The following is a 17,685-nucleotide window of genomic DNA, read 5'->3' on the forward strand; positions in this document are numbered from 1 at the left end:
TAACTATAATTACGAGATAAGGTGCCCAAACCTTATTTCTTACATGATGTGGAAAAATCAAACTTTTGGGAACAGTAAAACTATTGTCTGTCTCTCTCCAACACAATGTGAATATTTACACATTTTGCTACGGATCTATTCATGGGCCTGATTATGGGTTACTTCCTCACACCCAACTGGAATCATAGTACACCACATCCACACAACTGCTACTTCTCTGAAATCCCCAAAATACGGAATTCTGAAATACGTCAGGCACCAGAGTTTTGAATAAGGATTGGAGACCTGCGCAATTTCTTCAGAGTCTCATCTATCAGTGGCACAATCTACTGGAAAGGGCTCACAGGGCGACACAGATCAGATGAAAAGGAGCAGCATTCGCTAAGGGAAGAGGCGTTCACTAAGAGACAAGATCGTGCCAGTCAGAAAGCAGGGTCTGTGACGGCAGTGACGTCCCCCCACAGTAATGGCAGGGCACCCCAGTTTGCATCGTACTTGGGCGGCTTCTCCACAGTGCGGTAGGTGTTGAATGCCTGGAGCTGTTGCTGAACCCCAACCAAGGAATTGGCAAATTTGCGATTGTTCAAAATAATGATGGTTTGTTCAATCCACTCCAGAAGGTCGGAGGCAAGTGACTCATACTTTTCAATCATTTTTTCTGTTTCAATAGCATTGTCAAGCACCTGTACGGAGGAGTTAGAAAAACGGAAGACAGCGTTATCACGACGGGAGGAAAACGTGACCGCACCCTCTGTGAGCACAGGCGCACTCGGTCAGGGTTCTAGGCCACTCCGCACGAGCCTGGAAACCTGAGGAACCGTTTGTTAACAGGCGCTCAGACTGTGGCCATTATTCGGGAGCAATGACATCTTAACTCAACTGGAAGTGGCTCTGGAACCTCCCACCCCCAGGCACAGGGGTTAAGATTCCCAATGACTCCTGCTGCCTAAGCTCCCAAATCTCCAGAGAAGCACAAAGGGCTCTATTGTGCGTGGTCCTGTCCCATGAACACCCATGAACTTTCCATTCCTACTGCACCGAGAAGACAAGGTCATCTGGTCTGAGGTGTTCCGAAATAACATGGCAGGCAAACGAGAAATAAAAAGCATAATACTGGGGCCTTTTCAACTGTGGGGAGGAGGACTTCAGGCCCATGACATTAGGCGGCTCGAGCAGATTTTCAATATCCAATTTTCTGGTAAGGTTAGGGGGAGGTATGTTTCTGGGTCTGCGATGGCCCCTCACATCCTTCCCTAAGCCACCACTCCTCCCTCCGTGGGATGCTGCCTACTCCCCTGCCGTTTGGACAGCCTGCCCCAAGCTGCTCCTGGCTAAGTGTATGAGTTCATGGCGGGGCCAGGGGCTCAGTGGCAGGCAGTGCATTAAGATGTGAACCTTAATTAGTCTCACAACATATAAAACTGGTGTGAGCTCACCTTTCCAATTCGTTTTCCTTCAACAGCCAAGGCCTTCATCTTAGAGAAGTAGTGGTAGTAGGTCACCACGTAAGTGATAATGGACTTCTCGTCAGGGTGGTCCACACTGATATCTGTAACCGAGGGGAGATTCCCTTCAGTACTGTGTTCGTGGGGCTGCCACTCAAGCAGCAAGAACACCCTGGAACAACTGGTCAACACTGACCAGGCCAGTGCCTGGCTTTTTGTACCTGAGAGTTATGCCTTCCATCCATTGACTATCTGTCAGGTTTCCACTATTGCCAAACACTATTCTAGACATGTCTAAATTCACAGACTAATTCTTCGCAGGCACTATATATCTACACCAAACTGGACTCTTCACCACACACCCCAGAATTCCCATTGTCCTTTCCTTTACTCTCAACTTCCCTTTGCCCGAAATGGCCTTCCACACTCCATCACCTTCTTCCTAGCCTTTGAGGATCCAACTGAAAAGTTACCATTCCACCACAGCTAATTCTAATCCTTACGGCTAGAATTGCCGTCTCTCTCTTTTCCCCTAAGGACTTCGTTTATGTGGTCACACATATACTTTCAGCCAGGCACTATAATTATTTATGCACGTTTTATGTGTCTTGTAAGACTGAGTCCCTGAGGATAGGAACTCTGGCTTGGTAAGCCCTTGCGAGTCATTCCACCTCCAGAATTTCTAGTGTGTTGCTTTGCACAAAGTGGGTGATCAACAAATATTGAGAGAGGGCCCTAGCCGGTTTGGCTCAGCGGATAGAGCGTCGGCCTGCAAACTGAAGGGTCCCCGGTTCCAGTCCAGGGCACATGCCCGGATTGCAGGCTCGATCCCCAGTAGGGGGCGTGCAGGAGGCAGCCAATCGATGATTCTCTCTCATCATTGATGTTTCTACCTCTCCCTCACCCTTCCTCTCTGAAGTCAATAAAAATATATTTTAAAAAATTGAGAGAGGGAACAAAGGAGTGAAGATGGCAATGAGTGAACAAGAATTCACTCTTTGGCATTATTGAGTGAAGTACTCAACTCGGTTAGCAAGAGGAGAACACACAAGATGACTCTTAATTGATCAGGCTCTTTTTCAATGTACATTCACACATGCGCCCTCACTTCTACCCAGTGGCGGCCCTGTGTGAGACAGGGTTGTTTCTCTTACGCAAGGATGAGAACTCTAGGATCCAGAGCTCGGCTGAAAACTCCCTGCCCAGTGTCACCGAGGCAGCCAATGACACGGGGAGCCAGAAACACACCTACTGTCCAACCCCCCACCAGGACCCCCTGTGACCAACTCCTGCGTCTGCTCAGTCCCATCAGAGTGTGCTCCACAGAGAGCAAATTGGAGCAAAACAAGAGAAAAATGTCGGTCTTGTATGCAATTGAATAAACACAAAACGTTGACATAACCGGGAAGGAGTGAGCAGACAGAACCTTTCTTTAAACTTATCTACATTTTAACGAATGGCTCTCTGGGTTTACTAATAATAGTAAGGACAACTAATGATCAAGGTCACACCACAGGGTCAGTGACATCACATCAGCTGCCATTTCTAGACCCTTGTTTTGTAATCCGGGGGATCATACTCCCTTTTCATACTGGGTAGTGATTGGAAAGATTAACTAATGAGCAAGTTATTAAAAAAGATTTTGTTATCGTGGCTGCAAAAATAAAGGGTTCTTCATCAAAGAGCTAAGGAAGAATGGCTTCCCACAGGAAGGTAGGGGTTAAGTATGAGGATTTATCACAGCCCAAGGAATGTTAGTTTTCTGTTTATATTGAGAAATCATTTAATGGGTTAGCACGAAGATAATTTTATCTCGGCTTCCTGCAGTGCACATATCAGTGAATCTGATGCACTGGAAAAAAAGCAAGAAGCCCGCTTGGCAGCCGCATGACCTCCATCTGCCCTTAGGGAGTTCAACTTCCTGTTCTATATTTATAAGAACTTTAAACTTTCACTCACATACAGTTTCCTCTCTCTAATACTTGCTCACAGTGAGGAGGATCTAAAAAGCTTCAGCACTACAAAAAAAAAAATCCTCTTATGTTCCTCAAAACTGAAAAAAGTGCCTATGATAACTCATGCTAAAAAGAAGCCTAGAATGAGGATTTTGGTAAGCAAGGGAACCACAAGCTGGGGAACTGCCCCCACGCAGGTGAACTCCCCGTCCCCTGCAGGCTGTCTCTGGGGATGGCTGTGGGGACTCACAAAGTAGAAAGATCAAGTCCACGCAGAGAACGTGATTCCGTGCCTCCCAGCGGCCAGCCGAAAGGGGCTGGGAAGTGTTACGCCTCCTTCCACCCACAGGCTCCCCTTTCCTGAGGCATCTTCCTCATTTACGCGCTTGCTCATCAGCCAACACTGCACAGCCTCCTAACAAGGGCCCTGTCCTCAGTCTCCACACACTCCATCCCATGCGGCCTGCTGCCCTGGGGTGAAAGCCAGCTACCAGCCATTCCCGGGGGCTTATGGCAGGTGCTCTTCCTTGGGCACAGCTGCTGACCACTGCCTGCTGACTACCCTCTAAAACAGGGGTCCTCAAACTACGGCCCGCGGGCCACATGCAAATACAAATATTGTATTTGTTCCCGTTTTGTTTTTTTACTTCAAAATACGATATGTGCAGTGTGCATAGGAATTTGTTCATAGTTGTTTTTTTTTAAACTATAGTCCGGCCTTCCAGCAGTCTGAGGGACAGTGAACTGGCCCCCTGTTTAAAAAGTTTGAGGACCCCTGCTCTAAGAAGTCTGTCCTGTTGGACCCCACCCACCTGTGCACTGGTATTTCCTACTGTCACTCTAAACACCATTCCCAGTGAACTGCTGGTCCCCAAAGCACGCCTTCCTCACCCTTTGCTCCCACAAGTCCCTCTGCCTGGCATGCCCTCTCCTTCAGAACATGTTTAAATACTCATTTTTCAAAGCCTTTCAAATGTAATCCTTTGCACACATCCTCGAATAATTCTCCCAGCAAAATTAAGCTCCTCTCCCTTGGATAATTTGCAAAGCATACTGTACAAATAAAACAGATACAAGGCAGACCTCGTATTAACCCCTCAGTGCTAGAGACGCCGAAGGTCCCACCTGTTACCCCGAGTCCTTACCTTCAGGATCCAGCAGTTTGGTGAGGCCAAGGTGCTGCTCGGCCAGGTTAAATGCATTCTGCAGATTGTAGTGTGCGTTGGATTTCTTTAGCTTGTCAAAATCTATCAGGTCAGGCCTATGTGGAACGACAATGGAACACGACAAAAACCACGGCTTGAAAACACATCCTGTGGCCAGTTAGACATGATTATCACTCCCAAGGTGTTCAAGTCACCTCTCAGGGGAGTAAAACTCTAGGATATTATTCAACCATCAATAAATGAAACCTGATTTTTTTAAATAAAGTCTCCAAAGTTCATCAGGGGAACTGAGGACGACGAGAGAACTCATCTATTTGGTTTAGGAGACTTTACATATTCTCTCACATTTTCCTCACATGGAATGCAGCAATTTCCACTGTAGTGCAACATCGAAGGCAATGGATAATGAGGATCAAACGTCACCCAGATCTGCTATAGAAGAAGGTAAACATCCCACCCCCGAACCGTTTACCGGTGTTTGTGTATCAGTGCATTGAAGGCCATGCCGTCCCTCCAGCTGGTGGTGAAATTGTGAATGTTGACGTTGGGGTACCTGGCAAAGACAAAGCACAAGACAAAAACAACAGAATTATCATATATAGGTTTTCCTCCCTGAAAAACTTCCCCATGTTTGAAATCTACCCCTAATCAATCAGCCATTCTACACCATCTTGATTATTAATAACTCCGTATCTGTGGTTGATTAAAGGTTCATGTCTAACTTGATCCCCTTTATGGTGTCCACATTTATCGTTGATCGTAGCCATTACAGTCACATCTGTCCTCCAAGCAGTCCCGACAGCAATTCGCCACTTAACACCTGGTACATAATCGGTTCTCATCAAGTACCTAGGAGCCCCGGCAGTTTCAGTGAGCAACAAAAAAGACGGGGCTCTCTAGAAATATATCGGATCTGAAATTTCAGTGAGAGAATACACGGAAGGAAAACTGGGCAGTAACGTACAGAGTACTCTCATGGTGACTGCACAAAACTCCCCCGAAGCAGCAGAAATAAAAGGGAGGAGAAGCCCCACAACTGGTGTTTTGTTTTTTTTAAATATCATGATGTGATTCCTAAACATGGTTTCAGGGTTTTAAAATTCAAGATATACTGCCCTCTGGAGCTTCCTTAATAAAGAGAGGAAAACTGATGGTGGCGATGAGAGGTCCAGAATATAAATCAGAACTCCTTCCACGCCAAGGTCAGACTATCAGCCACTCGCCAGTTAACAAGCCCTCTCAGTGGAGGTGGTTGCGGCGGGACACCTGTCAGCACCTTAGAAGTGATGTCCGCAATGGAACTGGGCCCGGGCCCCTGGCCGGACTCTGAGCTCACACTCACCCAGCTGTCTTCATCTGGCACCACAGCAGCAAGGCATCCTTGGCTGACTTCTTCTCCTTGTTGTCTTCTGTTTCCACACTGATGTCTTGGATCTAAGAGGGAAGGAAGGGAGGCGTTGACTCCTGGACAGGGGCTCCTGGAGCTATCAGAGATGCTCAGAGATATGCGACAGAAAACTGCTCTCTAGGTTCCTGTCATAGGGGCGGTAGAGTTGGAGCCGGGGGACCTTTCCTCCTGGGCTAGTGACCACAGAACACGGGGTCAAAGGGATCTGCGGCAGCAGAGTGGGGGGGCGCCCGCCACTCACCCAGCTGTCTTCATCTGGCACCACAGCAGCAACGCATCCTTGGCAGATTTCTTCTCCTTGTTGTCTTCCGTCTCCACACTGATATCCTGGATCTAAGATTTACAAGGACACGTCAGACAGACAGAGGGGTCAGCTCCCTAATGACAGCCACAGAAGAGCTGGTCTGCATGTACATTGGAGAGGAAACCGTGGATCAAAACCCAGCCCTGCAGCCCACCTCCTCCGAGAGCTGCTTTCTGAAGCCAGGGTTCGCCTCAAAGAACACCAGCCAGACTAGATTTTCCACTTTGCACAGAAATAAGATGGAAGCATAGGCCAGTTACTTGCATGACTTCCTATTAGGGGTCATTTCCACCTTCAAGTTAGCCCATCGTTCCAACCAGAAGCCAGCACAGTGATTCCTATGGTACACCTTGAACCTCATCAGACCCCAGAAAACCATTATGTGCAGTGTTTCATAACCAAACATTTTTTACACCAGGTGCGCCCTTCATGGATGAGGACGGTGTGTGCATCACGGCCTGAGGGCTGACCCAACCTCGCAGGGAGAGCACGCACTGAAATGCTGTGCTTCCTCATCTGTGTCCCCTCCAAACTCTTACGCTGAAACCCTAGGTCTCAAAAGCGATAGTGTTTGTAGGTGGGACCTTTGGGAGGTGATTAAGTCGTGAGAGGGATTAGGTAAGAGGCTGCAGAGATCCACAGCCCCTTCCACCATGTCAGGACAAGACATGTGCGATCTGGAATAGGACCTCACCCGACGTACAGCCTCCAGAAGTAAATTCCTACTGTGTCTAAGGTACCCAGTCTGTGGTATCTTGTTACAGCAGCCCCAATGGTCTGAGACAGCCAACACTGTACACAGGTCTGGTCTATGGCACCGAAGTCAGGCTGCCTGGGTCTGAATCCAGGCTCCAGCACCGACTGTGTGTCCTGAGGCGAGTCCCTCCCTTTCCATCTGAGGAATGGCAACTCCAGCAGTGGCTGTCTCCCAACACTGCTGTGCACTCATATAAATAAAGAATAGGACATCCTGAGCTCATAACAAGGAACCCACAAATGCCAGCTCTTTGGATTAGGGGCCACCTAGCAGTTATCCTTCTTAAAAAATTCTCCATCCTTAACTGTGGTAGGTAGGTGAAGTCTAAGTCTGCACAAACTCCCGACTCTATTCTTAGGATCCTTAGCAGAAAGTAAATATGAAAGAGTTAACACACTCAAAGGGTCAGACACAGACTCACCAAGAAAGGCAGGTAGAATTTTACACATTAACCTGTCAACTTTCTTATGCTTCTGTGTGAAGAAGGGAATCTGTTTCCAGACTTGTTCCTCTAGAAGCAGTCTAGCCCCTTCTGGAATGAAGATGGCTGCCTGTTTAGACTAGGCAAACGCAGAGACTTTCATCCCAGTGCCCCACACCATCTTTTACTCTCTCTCTCTTTTTTTGGTTAATCCTTACCTGAGGATATTTTTTTCATAGATTTTTAGAGGGAGTGACAGGGAGGGAAGGGGAGAGAAGGAGATGGGGAGAAACACTGATGTTTCTTTGGAGAAACATTTACATCTCGGGCCTGAGGATCAAACCTGGTACCCAGGTATGTGCCCTTAACAAGGAATGGAACCTGAGACCCATGGAGCCAACATTCTAATCACTGAGAACACGGGCCAGAGCCGTCTTTTACTCTCTTCCTCAGTCCCACGCTCCTAAAGCCCTTCCCTTACCTCTTATAACTTGTCATCAGTAGTTCATGGATTACCTGCTAAGTACAGACAGGGCAGGCCATACCCTGGGAACCCTGGGGACAGGGACAGGGACACACACACACACACACACACACAGGGAACATAAGACAAATCTGTACATTCAGGAGCTGGGGATAAGAGAGGAGGGGGGAAGCTTCAGATGAGGCAAGATGTGAGCTGGCCCCTAGCCGATGCGGGATCAATACATATAGGGTGTGGCAAAAGTAGGTTTACAGTGTTCATGTGGAAAGTGATAAATAATAATAATTAATAAATAACAAGAAGAAACTGTGTTGTGTGTACTCACAGCTGTAGACCTACTTCTGCCCCACCCTGCATTTGTGGGATGGGTGCTGCTTTAATAAAGCTGGGTTTGTAAGACACCAAGGACGCAGCCCAAGCAGTGACATCTGCAGCCTCTATTTCCTGCCTCCAAGGAAAGAGAGAAAGTACCTACCAGCATTTACAAGTTCAAGTACAGAAAAGGGCCAGCTGTCGGGAAGCTAGTCAATGACTCAACCCAATCCACGCTAAAAATCCTGGAAAGGGCTGCGTTTGCCAGCTCACCAACATGAGCACTGCCCGGGTGTGGTGAGGCTGCCATCGGGGTGCCCTCCGAGGCTCTGATTACTACAGGAAGCAGCAATAGAAACAGAACTATTTTACTCGGCAAACTGAGGTCAGGCTCAAAGAGGGTCCTGCTGATTTCACCTCCGTTGGCCTAAAACCAAGAGCAGTATTTAATGAACTTAATGACACCCACTCCATTTTTAAATCATCCTGAAATTAAATGACAGAAGCCTACCTAAGAGCTGCTTAAAAATGAAATCGTTGGTGGTTGTAATTAACTCCATTAATGATGTCATCTTCAACAGGGGTTCCCTCCTCAGACCTGCTTGATGAGGAGCCCGAGGGCTGGGACAGGGGATCTGATTAGGGAAAAGCTTCCTGAAGGAGTCGGAGTCAGGACTAGCCGGGGGGAACCACCCATGCAGGGAGTTTCTTTGTCCAGTGCAGCCCCCACTCCCTCTGCCCACATACACACCCAGACACTGTTAACTCAGCCCAATCCCAGGGGAAACAAGAAGGGAAAGAATTGGTTGCAGGGTGACCGCAGAGTTTTCATAAGAATACAAAGACAGCGACAATTTGATTTTTGTTTTGCCTTTTTCATTTACCAGAAAAATCAATCAGACTTTTTCAAAGGGGCGGAACAGGAAGGCGCAGAGAACACTGCCGAGGAGGAGACAGGTCTGTCAGGACGCTGGTTTGCAGAGTAACCTGACGCTAGGGCAAGAAGTGTTTCCTGAAGAGCATGAGCGTGAAGCATCCTCCTGGAGGAGGTGCCTCACAGTCTCCTGAGACGCTGAGCTCTCCCCTAGGGGTCCAAGCCTGCGTTGCAGCCCAGCCTGCCTGGCCCTGTGATCCTGGGCAAGGCTCCGCCCTTTCCTCAGTAGTGAAGGAAATGGACCAGATGACCTTGAGCGTACCTTCTGGCTCAGAGTGTTTCTATATTTAGAGTCCTTCCCTGGACTACAACAAACCATAACATGCTTATCAACTCACGAAAGCCTAAGGCTTTTTGCACATCCCCCTGAACACGACTTCCTCACATCCAAAGGAGAATGGAGGTGCAAACGGAGCCCACACACACGCTATGATCCTAAACAGCTTCTCCTAAAAATATCCTACAATACTGTGGCAGTCAGTCAGACATGTGCAGAGCAAGGACGATGGGCCAGGTGTAGAAGGCCACCAGGGTAGAACACCCCACATGTCTAGCAAAGGACAATTGTAGGGTGTGACTTCGGTTTCCTCCTAGCATATCGCTGGCCTTGCTGCCTGGGCCCCCTGACCTTCCGCCCTAGAGATAACATCTAGGCCTCAGTTGTATTCCAGCTCCAGGCCCAGAAAAGCAGCAAAACCAGACAAGCAAAGGCCCTGGCTGACCTCAGGACCAGCTGCGTTGAATAATGAACCCCTGTACCCTGGCGCCAACCAGTCAGTCAGTGGCTATCCCAACCCTGAAAGGACACACCTGAAAAGCTGCTGATTATTCTACTGAGATCTTCCACTGGGACACCCCCTAAAATCTCCACCTTTAAAACCTTTAGGACGACTAAAGGACTTGTACGCATGCATATAAGCATAACCAAAGAACACAGACAGTAGGCGGGTGAGGGCATGTGCTGGGGAGTGGGAATGGCTGGGGAGAGGTCAACGGGGGAAAAAGGAGACTCATGTAATACTATGAACAATGAAGAATTTCAATTAAAAGCAAAACAAAAAAAAACACCTTTAGGACAGAGGACCGAGCATCTCTCCCTCCCAGGAGGCCAGAGCCTTTCCCTTCCCCCTCTCTTCCTTTCTCTCCCTCCCCCAGGCATGTTACCATTACTTTCCTCACTCCCAAGCTCCAAAAGTCTTTCCTCTGCCTCTGTAACTTTTCCTAAGCCCATTTCTGCTAAAAATTACTTCTTCTATCTCCGGGATTTTCCAAATAAATGTTCTCTTACAGTTTGAGTCTTGGCTCTGAGTTCTTTCCTAGCCAGAACCCAAGTACTGAGGTTGCTGAACCCAGGTCCGGTCTGACCCCACTGGTCTACCACCTGTTCCCACAGCCCCCAACAATACGTGCCTATCTGGTGCCGTTCAGACAGCCTAGTGCTAGTAACTGAGCATCCACTGCATCTTACACCTTCGCTCCTGAAAGCTGAGCAGCAGACACCGGATGTTCAGAGTAGGTGCCAGTGAAGTGGTGGGCGGGGAGGCGGCTCTGAACCCACTTATCTGATGGGAGAACCCAGACTTTCAGGGCCCAGCCGAACTGAGGGAGGTGAGGGAGCTGTGCCCGCAGGGCAGCTGGATGTGGCACACAGCCCCGCACACCTGACCCTGAGATGCCATTTCCACCTGGTCTTCCTGGGCCCTCTGGAATGGGAGGAGGCCAGCTACCCCAGATGCTGGCACTCGAGAGGAAGGCAGAATCCCCCCGCCAAGCCTCCTACCTGGAAGCGCAGGATGATGGTCCAGATGAGGCCCAGGGTCAGCCGGTGGTTCCCATCCACGATATCGTGGGACCCCATGTTCTCCAGGTGGACTCTCTGCTCCTTCAGGAACTGGAGGGCCTTGTCCACATTCTCCAGACAATGGATGCGCATTCGCCCCTTGGTGGGTTTAGGCTGGAAATGGGTGAGCAGAAGGTGGAAACATCATCCAACGGGGTGGCGGCAGGCCCGGACCTACTGCCCATTCACGCCGCGCTCTCCTACCCAAACCAAAACATTAATAGCCAAGTGTGCTTGTTCAGACCAAGGACAGTATTTATCTAACAGCCTCTGAGGAGAAAAGTTTACTGAAGGGATGGTAACCGATCACTCTTTAGAACAGTGGTTCACATTAGAATCACCTGGGAATCTTTTTAAAATCCTGATTTCTGGGCCTCATCCTCCGAAAATTCTATTTCTTTGTTACTAATGTTGTGGCCCCACCCCATAACAAAGAAACAGAATTTCTGGAGGATGAGGCCCAGAAATCAGGATTTTAAAAAGATTCCCAGGTGATTCTAATGTGCAGCCAAGGTTGAGAACCACTCTTTAGAAATTTGTTTAATCATGGAAGCAACACAATTTACAAATGCCTGTAGAAACTAGAAGTTTAGAGAAAAACGGACCCTGTTTTCATCGACTTTCAGAGCTACTGTTGCCATCTACACAGCCTTCTGCAGATGCAAAACAGCTCTGCAGATGTGTTTAAATCTGAGGATTTAACGGCTGCTTTAACCTAAGATTAGGCTTGCCACCTGCTGGTGTGGGTCATTCCTAAGGGTGGCGCATAGGAGAATCAGGTGGTTTTGTGAAGGTGATGGGAAGGGAATTGAGTAAAGGGTGTGACTTACTGAAAAGAAAGGATAAAGGGGGAAAATGTGAGAGTAGTGTAATGATGTGAACACCCCAAATGTCTCTTCCTTTTTACCCAGTTATATCAAAATCCAAAAGGTCTCTGAAGGTAAACATTTTAAATAAAGCAACACACACACACACACACACTCACTCTCTCACTCACTCTCTCACTCACTCACTCACTCAGTGTCTCTATAACCCCCGCCTGTGTTGAGAGCATGCTCACGCCCTCCTCGCCTGGCTCCATCCCATCTTCTCCCAACTCCCCCCCCCCCCCTTTCCTTCTAGCAGAAGCTGCACCTCAGGCTACTCTCATCATTTCACAGAGACTCCGACAGGCTGTGCACACCTCGCTAGCTACAAGGATGCACTCGGCCTGGCTGACGTGGGGCTGCCCTCCACGGCCACCTCACCATACCCCACCCACCTTGCAAGGCTCAATGCGAGGCACAGCTTTCCTTCTGGAAGACATTCCAACCATTCCAGGTCTCACCGGCCCCCCTTTTCTCCCAACTCTGTACAGTTATGCCACAGAGCGCAGAAACAAACCATCGTCTACATCTTATATTTTCGCTGTTGTTTCACATATCGCTCTTATTGCTTCCAACTAGACTACTGGCTTCATGAGAGCAGGAATAATGCTTAATAATTCCGCTATATTCCCAGCGGCTTCTGGTTTGGTTCGGAGCGCAAGGCTATGCGCAGTGAACTGAATGCAGGTGGACTGAGCTCAGCGTGTGCCTCGGGGGCTGGCCCCACAGCGAATGGCAGCCAGGTGTGCAACAGCTGGCACCCCCGCAAGGTAGCAGCCACTCCAACAGGGATGCTTTGCCTGTCCTCTGCTTTCCCTCTGTAGCTGAGATCCTCAGTTATTTGTCAGATGGAAAATATCTGAAGGGAAGATGACTTGGGTAACAAGAGGCCATTTTAAGTAGCCGGTCTCAGATGATCTCTTTTCCTTGACTTTCTATTCTCCTACAAAAAGCTAGTGTGCAGAGAACACGCTCCAACGCCAGGAAAGAAGATCACAAGTGGCGGCCTTGCCACAATGGCAGATTCTGTTTTCAAGTAAAAGCCACGGGAGAAGAAACGTCTCTAAAAGTGAGGCTTTATTACACTATTATGACAGCTTCCCTTACACTCCTCGTCCGCCCCCTTCCCCCAGGCATTTTCTCTCAGCACCTTCACAACGAATTTATCTCAGGTATGTGGGAAATGCTGGGGTATGTTACTTAAGTTAGGTCAAGTGATAACATGACATCCAAGCAGAAAGAAGGTAGACTCAATCTCTAATTTTGTGACTGGCTCTGTAGATGCAGTTTGAGGCCAACACTGGCACACCCTCCCTCAAAGGTATACCCAACAACCGCCTCAAGCCAGCCACATCGCGGGGACCCATGTGGTGCTGACGGGCCCCCCAGAGGAGCCCAGGGTGCTGGGCAGGATTCCACAGCTCCTTCTCCTCATGCCACACCAAGAACCGCGTGAAAGAAGAGAGACTGCGTTTCTATCGGGCAGATAGTTGAAATCCTTTATTAAGGAGCTATTTTTAGGTCACTAGATTTCCATCTTCTCAAAAGGAAAAGGAGATAACAATGGAGAAAGCTAAACACAATGGGAAGGGGGGTGCCTCTCTCCATGGCTAACACTTTCCTAAGACCTCACCCCCAAAGTGGCTAATTCTGCCATGAAAGAGGGCATTCCCTGTCTTGCCCCCATTAATTACTGTCACATTCCTAGTGTGACACAGGTTCGTTCCCACGGCAACACGTGCATTTCTGTCCCGTGGGCCGTTTCTGATGGGGCAGTTTGAAATGTCACTAATGTGGAGACAAAGATCAATACCAACACCAGGCTCATACGTGACTCAGACGCAGGGGGCTCTGCCGGGAGGGAGGCGGTTCCTCTGAGGAAATGCCTATTTTTACCGTTTCTCCCTTAAATAATTTTAACAAGTTCCCCACACCACGGCCAGTGTTCCTGTGTTCTGCAGGCGCTTTTCCTGTTTTCCCTCCTCAAGGTCCCTTCTGGTCCCACCTCTCTATCAGCCACAGCTCCATCCCAGGCCTTGCTCCAGACCCATCTTCTTTCTGACTCCAAAAAGGAGTGGAAATTAGAGGGCTAAACAACCACCCCTAGCAACTGACAACATAATTCTAATTGCTTATTGGGGCAGCGAGGCCCCTGAGAAGTGGTGTGGCCTTGGTCAGATTCGTCCAAGGGGACCCAATGCCGTTAGGAAGAAATGAGGGAGCTGGATGAGGGCTGGGGGCCCCCCTTCCTGGTCCGTGGCTCTTCCCCAGCTGCCCACTCGGCCTTGAGTTGGGTCAGTTCTATCCTGTGGGTGTCAGGATTTGCGGAACTATGACATAATAACAATGGCAGAGTTTTTATCAGAACCTAGAGGTGGAAACGAGAAAAATAAATGTTGCCTGCAGCTGATCTGGCCTCCCTGAATAGAAGAAGAAGACAGAGGGAGGCTCCTGGAAGGATGTTTCGGGAGGCCACCGGGAACTGGGCCACACTGCTCCACCCTGGTAACCGCCACTCTCTCGGGGGCTTTCCCATGAGTGTCCAAAGCCACCTTGAGGCCATGGAGCAACAGCTCTCCCAGGGTTGCAGGGTGGACGGAACACCAGCCCTGGGCACTGGGAGCGGCCGGCCCATCTGCCACACACCAGTTGAATGGCCCTGCATGCTGCTTACTCTTGAGTTTCAGTACCTATGCAATGAGGGATCTAACTCAGTGGCCTTTTAAAGTGACTTCCAGCTATAAAATACAATTTATAGGTTGGAGGATGAAAGACTTACTAGCATGAAGGTGAATTCTGCTGATCTTATTGCTCAGCAATAGTAAAGAAGACATAGAGAAAAGACACTAACTGGTCTCAGTACCCCAGTGTGATGAACACTTACTTGCTTATGCTTTTGTCTTTTCATCACAAACTGATTTTCGACACACACACACACACACACACACACACACACACACACACTTCTACTTAACAGAGAGAGTAATGTGGGGAGCACTGGTTTCCAACATCTCCTCTAATACACTATACAGCCAAGCTCATTTCACATGAAGTCCCCATACACATCCAACTTTGAGCTTTGAGCAGAGTATGAATGATTCATGCCCAATTAAAATGAATACACCGTGTTCAACTAATTCCTGCCTGTCTCCTCACTGGTTGGGACCGGCTCTAAGAGCACCACCTTCTCCTTTCTCAGGGCTCACTGGGAAAGGAGCGGAACAGACAGCAGAGTGGGCTGGGTCCAAGTTCTATTACGTACTAGCAATACTGGCTTTGGGCAAGACCCTGGCCACTCTGCCTGTTTTTTCTATAGAACATAAATTGTCTACTTCTTTCAACTACGATGACCAAATGAGATAATCTGTGACAGTGAACACTAAAAGCGATACACACGAAAGTCACCTTCATTGCTGCTTCCAAAAACAAACTCCAGTTTAGCTGGGCCGCTCTCTTCACTCTGCCCCTCAGCTGACACCTGACCCCTGTATGCTCTCTCTATCCACACCCGAACCTCTCCTCCTGGATCAGCTGGAACCCACCCACTTACTTTACTTACTTGGGGTTCCTTGACACCCCATCCAGAAGGCCTGTTTTCCCTTCTGAACTCCAGGGCTTTGGGGCTATTCATTTAGTACTTTACAATATGGGACCCATTACTATTAATGCGCTCGTTGCATTTGTGCGATTAGACGTAAGTCTAATGGGGGCATTCTTCAGTGGCTGGTTATTTAGGACAAAAACAAATTCTCCCACACAAATGATATTACAGACAATAGGTAGGTTCTGTGGCCAGTCCCCAAATCCTGTTTCAACAACAATACAGACCAGTATGGTTCTCTTAGCAAAGGCTTTATGTAAAACTCAGAGCAGCACAAAGTGGGATTTAAGGCTTAACAGATCTCACAGTAAATCTATCTTTTCCAACTAGCTCAGCCTGTTTTGGAATTAATGGCAGCAAAACACACACACACACACACACAACAACCCCACCAAAAAACCCACACATACAAAAAAAATCAAATTCCCTCCCCCTTCTCTTCTTTGAAACTGATTGACAGAGTGAGAAGACAGAATATCAGGAAAACAACAGGCAAGCAGAACCCAGTGGCATCTGCGATTGGAAATGGCGAGGGCTGGCAGGAAGGCAGAGGTGGTCAGAAAAACCTTGTCCTCTTTCCATCAGAGGCGAGGGCTCCGCCTGGCAGGGCAAGGCAGGAAGCTGGCCTTCTTATTTAGAACCATTCTTCACTTCTGAGGCCCCTGAGGGAAGGGGCAGGCACAGGCAAGCCCCGACCCGGGTTATGACCTGCGAGCTCCACTCCGTAACCAAAGTCGAGGCCTGACGTATCACACCAGTGGCCCTACTCCCTCCAAATGTCAGTGCTGCCGTGAGACAAACCTCTCCCCTCCAGTCCCGCTCTACTCTGGCGCTGCCATCAATGACAAAGTGACTGGCACGGGTTCTGTGCTCACCATTTTCACCTGCTCAGTTGATGCTACCGTCAAGGATGGGTCTCTATTTTGGCATTTTAAAGCGAGACCTTTATGAAGAGTTATAATGTACAGTAATTTCAGAGTGAGATATTGAAAAGGAATATTCTTTGTCATCAATCCCAATGAGCAGTCGCTTCCTGGCTCAGCCTCAGTTTCCTCACTGCTCCATAAGCTGACACGCCCGAGGCAGAGAAAGGGACACTTCTGACACGGATCCTGCCCAAGCCAGGACCAGAGGTGGGTCTCTGCCCTCTGATGTTTCCCAGTACATCAGAATCAAGTGCCCCGATAACGCACCTAAACCCTGTTCAAATTTAATTCAAATTTTATTGAGCCGGAATGCAGGCTAAGGCTAGGATGAAACTGTCTGGAACATGAAACCAATGTTTCTTTGAACCTCATGCAGTAAAAATCAGACACATTTCCTCCTCTATACCAAAGGATGAACTGGCTCCAAGAATTTATTAATTAAGTAAATTTAAATACTCTGGGCCCTCACACATTTATCTTCTACCTACTGCCAAGCTGGTGGTTAAATGGCCCAAGTGCTGGCTGACACAGGGCTCCAGATGGGACTGCATGTGTTTACGTTACCCGGGGTTCGGATCAGTGGTGCAGAGAGCCCGGTGCTGGCTGGCTGTTTCCTGATGATCCACGCTTAGCTATGGACATTAATTTACCCAGGCCAGGAAGCTCTAACCACCTCATTAGTTACGGAATCGAAAAAATGCAAGGGTCCTTTTTGGGGCAAGCCCTCCCAGAGGTCCTGGCCTGCAGGGAGGGTCTCTAACTTGAGTTTCTGGCAGCCTCTGCAGCCAACAGCAGAGTAGTTCGTGTCCCATGAACCCAAAATCAACCCCGGGGCCAAACAGGCTGAAAAATGAACAAGAGTTTTAGCTCACTCTATCTACGGGACCCTTATTTTTGGAATAAGAAGATTAATCAGACTGCCCAACCTATAATCAGGGCTGGCTGTGAGGAACGGGTGATAAAAGAAGTAGAGACACTTGTGGTTTTTACAAAGTGGGATGTCATTGCTAAACACAGTTTCTGGCACCGACTGCCTGAAAGGCTGGAAATGGTGCAATCATATGCTCTTCCCTATCCATCTCCTAGGCTGATGGGTTACTACCAAAAACAAACCAACAAACCAAAAACACCACACACACACACACACACACAGCAGCAAGTGAAAGGCGGAGAGGGCAGTATCCACACACAACTATGAATGATGCTTCATTGGTTGCCTTTTCCTCCCTATGAATATTTTTGTTCAGGAAAAAGGGGCACTGGGTC

General features: G+C 48.5%; 1 protein-coding gene across 2 annotated transcripts in view; it reads right to left on the reverse strand.

Moving 5' to 3' along the window:
• Positions 1-17,685, reverse strand: part of SPTBN1 (spectrin beta, non-erythrocytic 1) — a 128,254-nt gene that overhangs the window by 44,153 nt on the left and 66,416 nt on the right. For both annotated transcript variants that reach the window (XM_006778594.2, XM_006778595.2), the window contains exons 3-8: positions 10,967-11,140; positions 6,216-6,307; positions 5,039-5,119; positions 4,546-4,661; positions 1,437-1,549; positions 496-683 (exon numbers count right to left, since the gene is read on the reverse strand). In XM_006778594.2, the coding sequence (XP_006778657.1) occupies positions 496-683; positions 1,437-1,549; positions 4,546-4,661; positions 5,039-5,119; positions 6,216-6,307; positions 10,967-11,140 (764 nt within the window). The remainder of the gene's footprint in view (positions 1-495; positions 684-1,436; positions 1,550-4,545; positions 4,662-5,038; positions 5,120-6,215; positions 6,308-10,966; positions 11,141-17,685) is intronic.

The sequence above is a fragment of the Myotis davidii genome, unplaced genomic scaffold (assembly GCF_000327345.1).
Source record: "Myotis davidii unplaced genomic scaffold, ASM32734v1 scaffold6, whole genome shotgun sequence".
NCBI lineage: Eukaryota > Metazoa > Chordata > Mammalia > Chiroptera > Vespertilionidae > Myotis > Myotis davidii.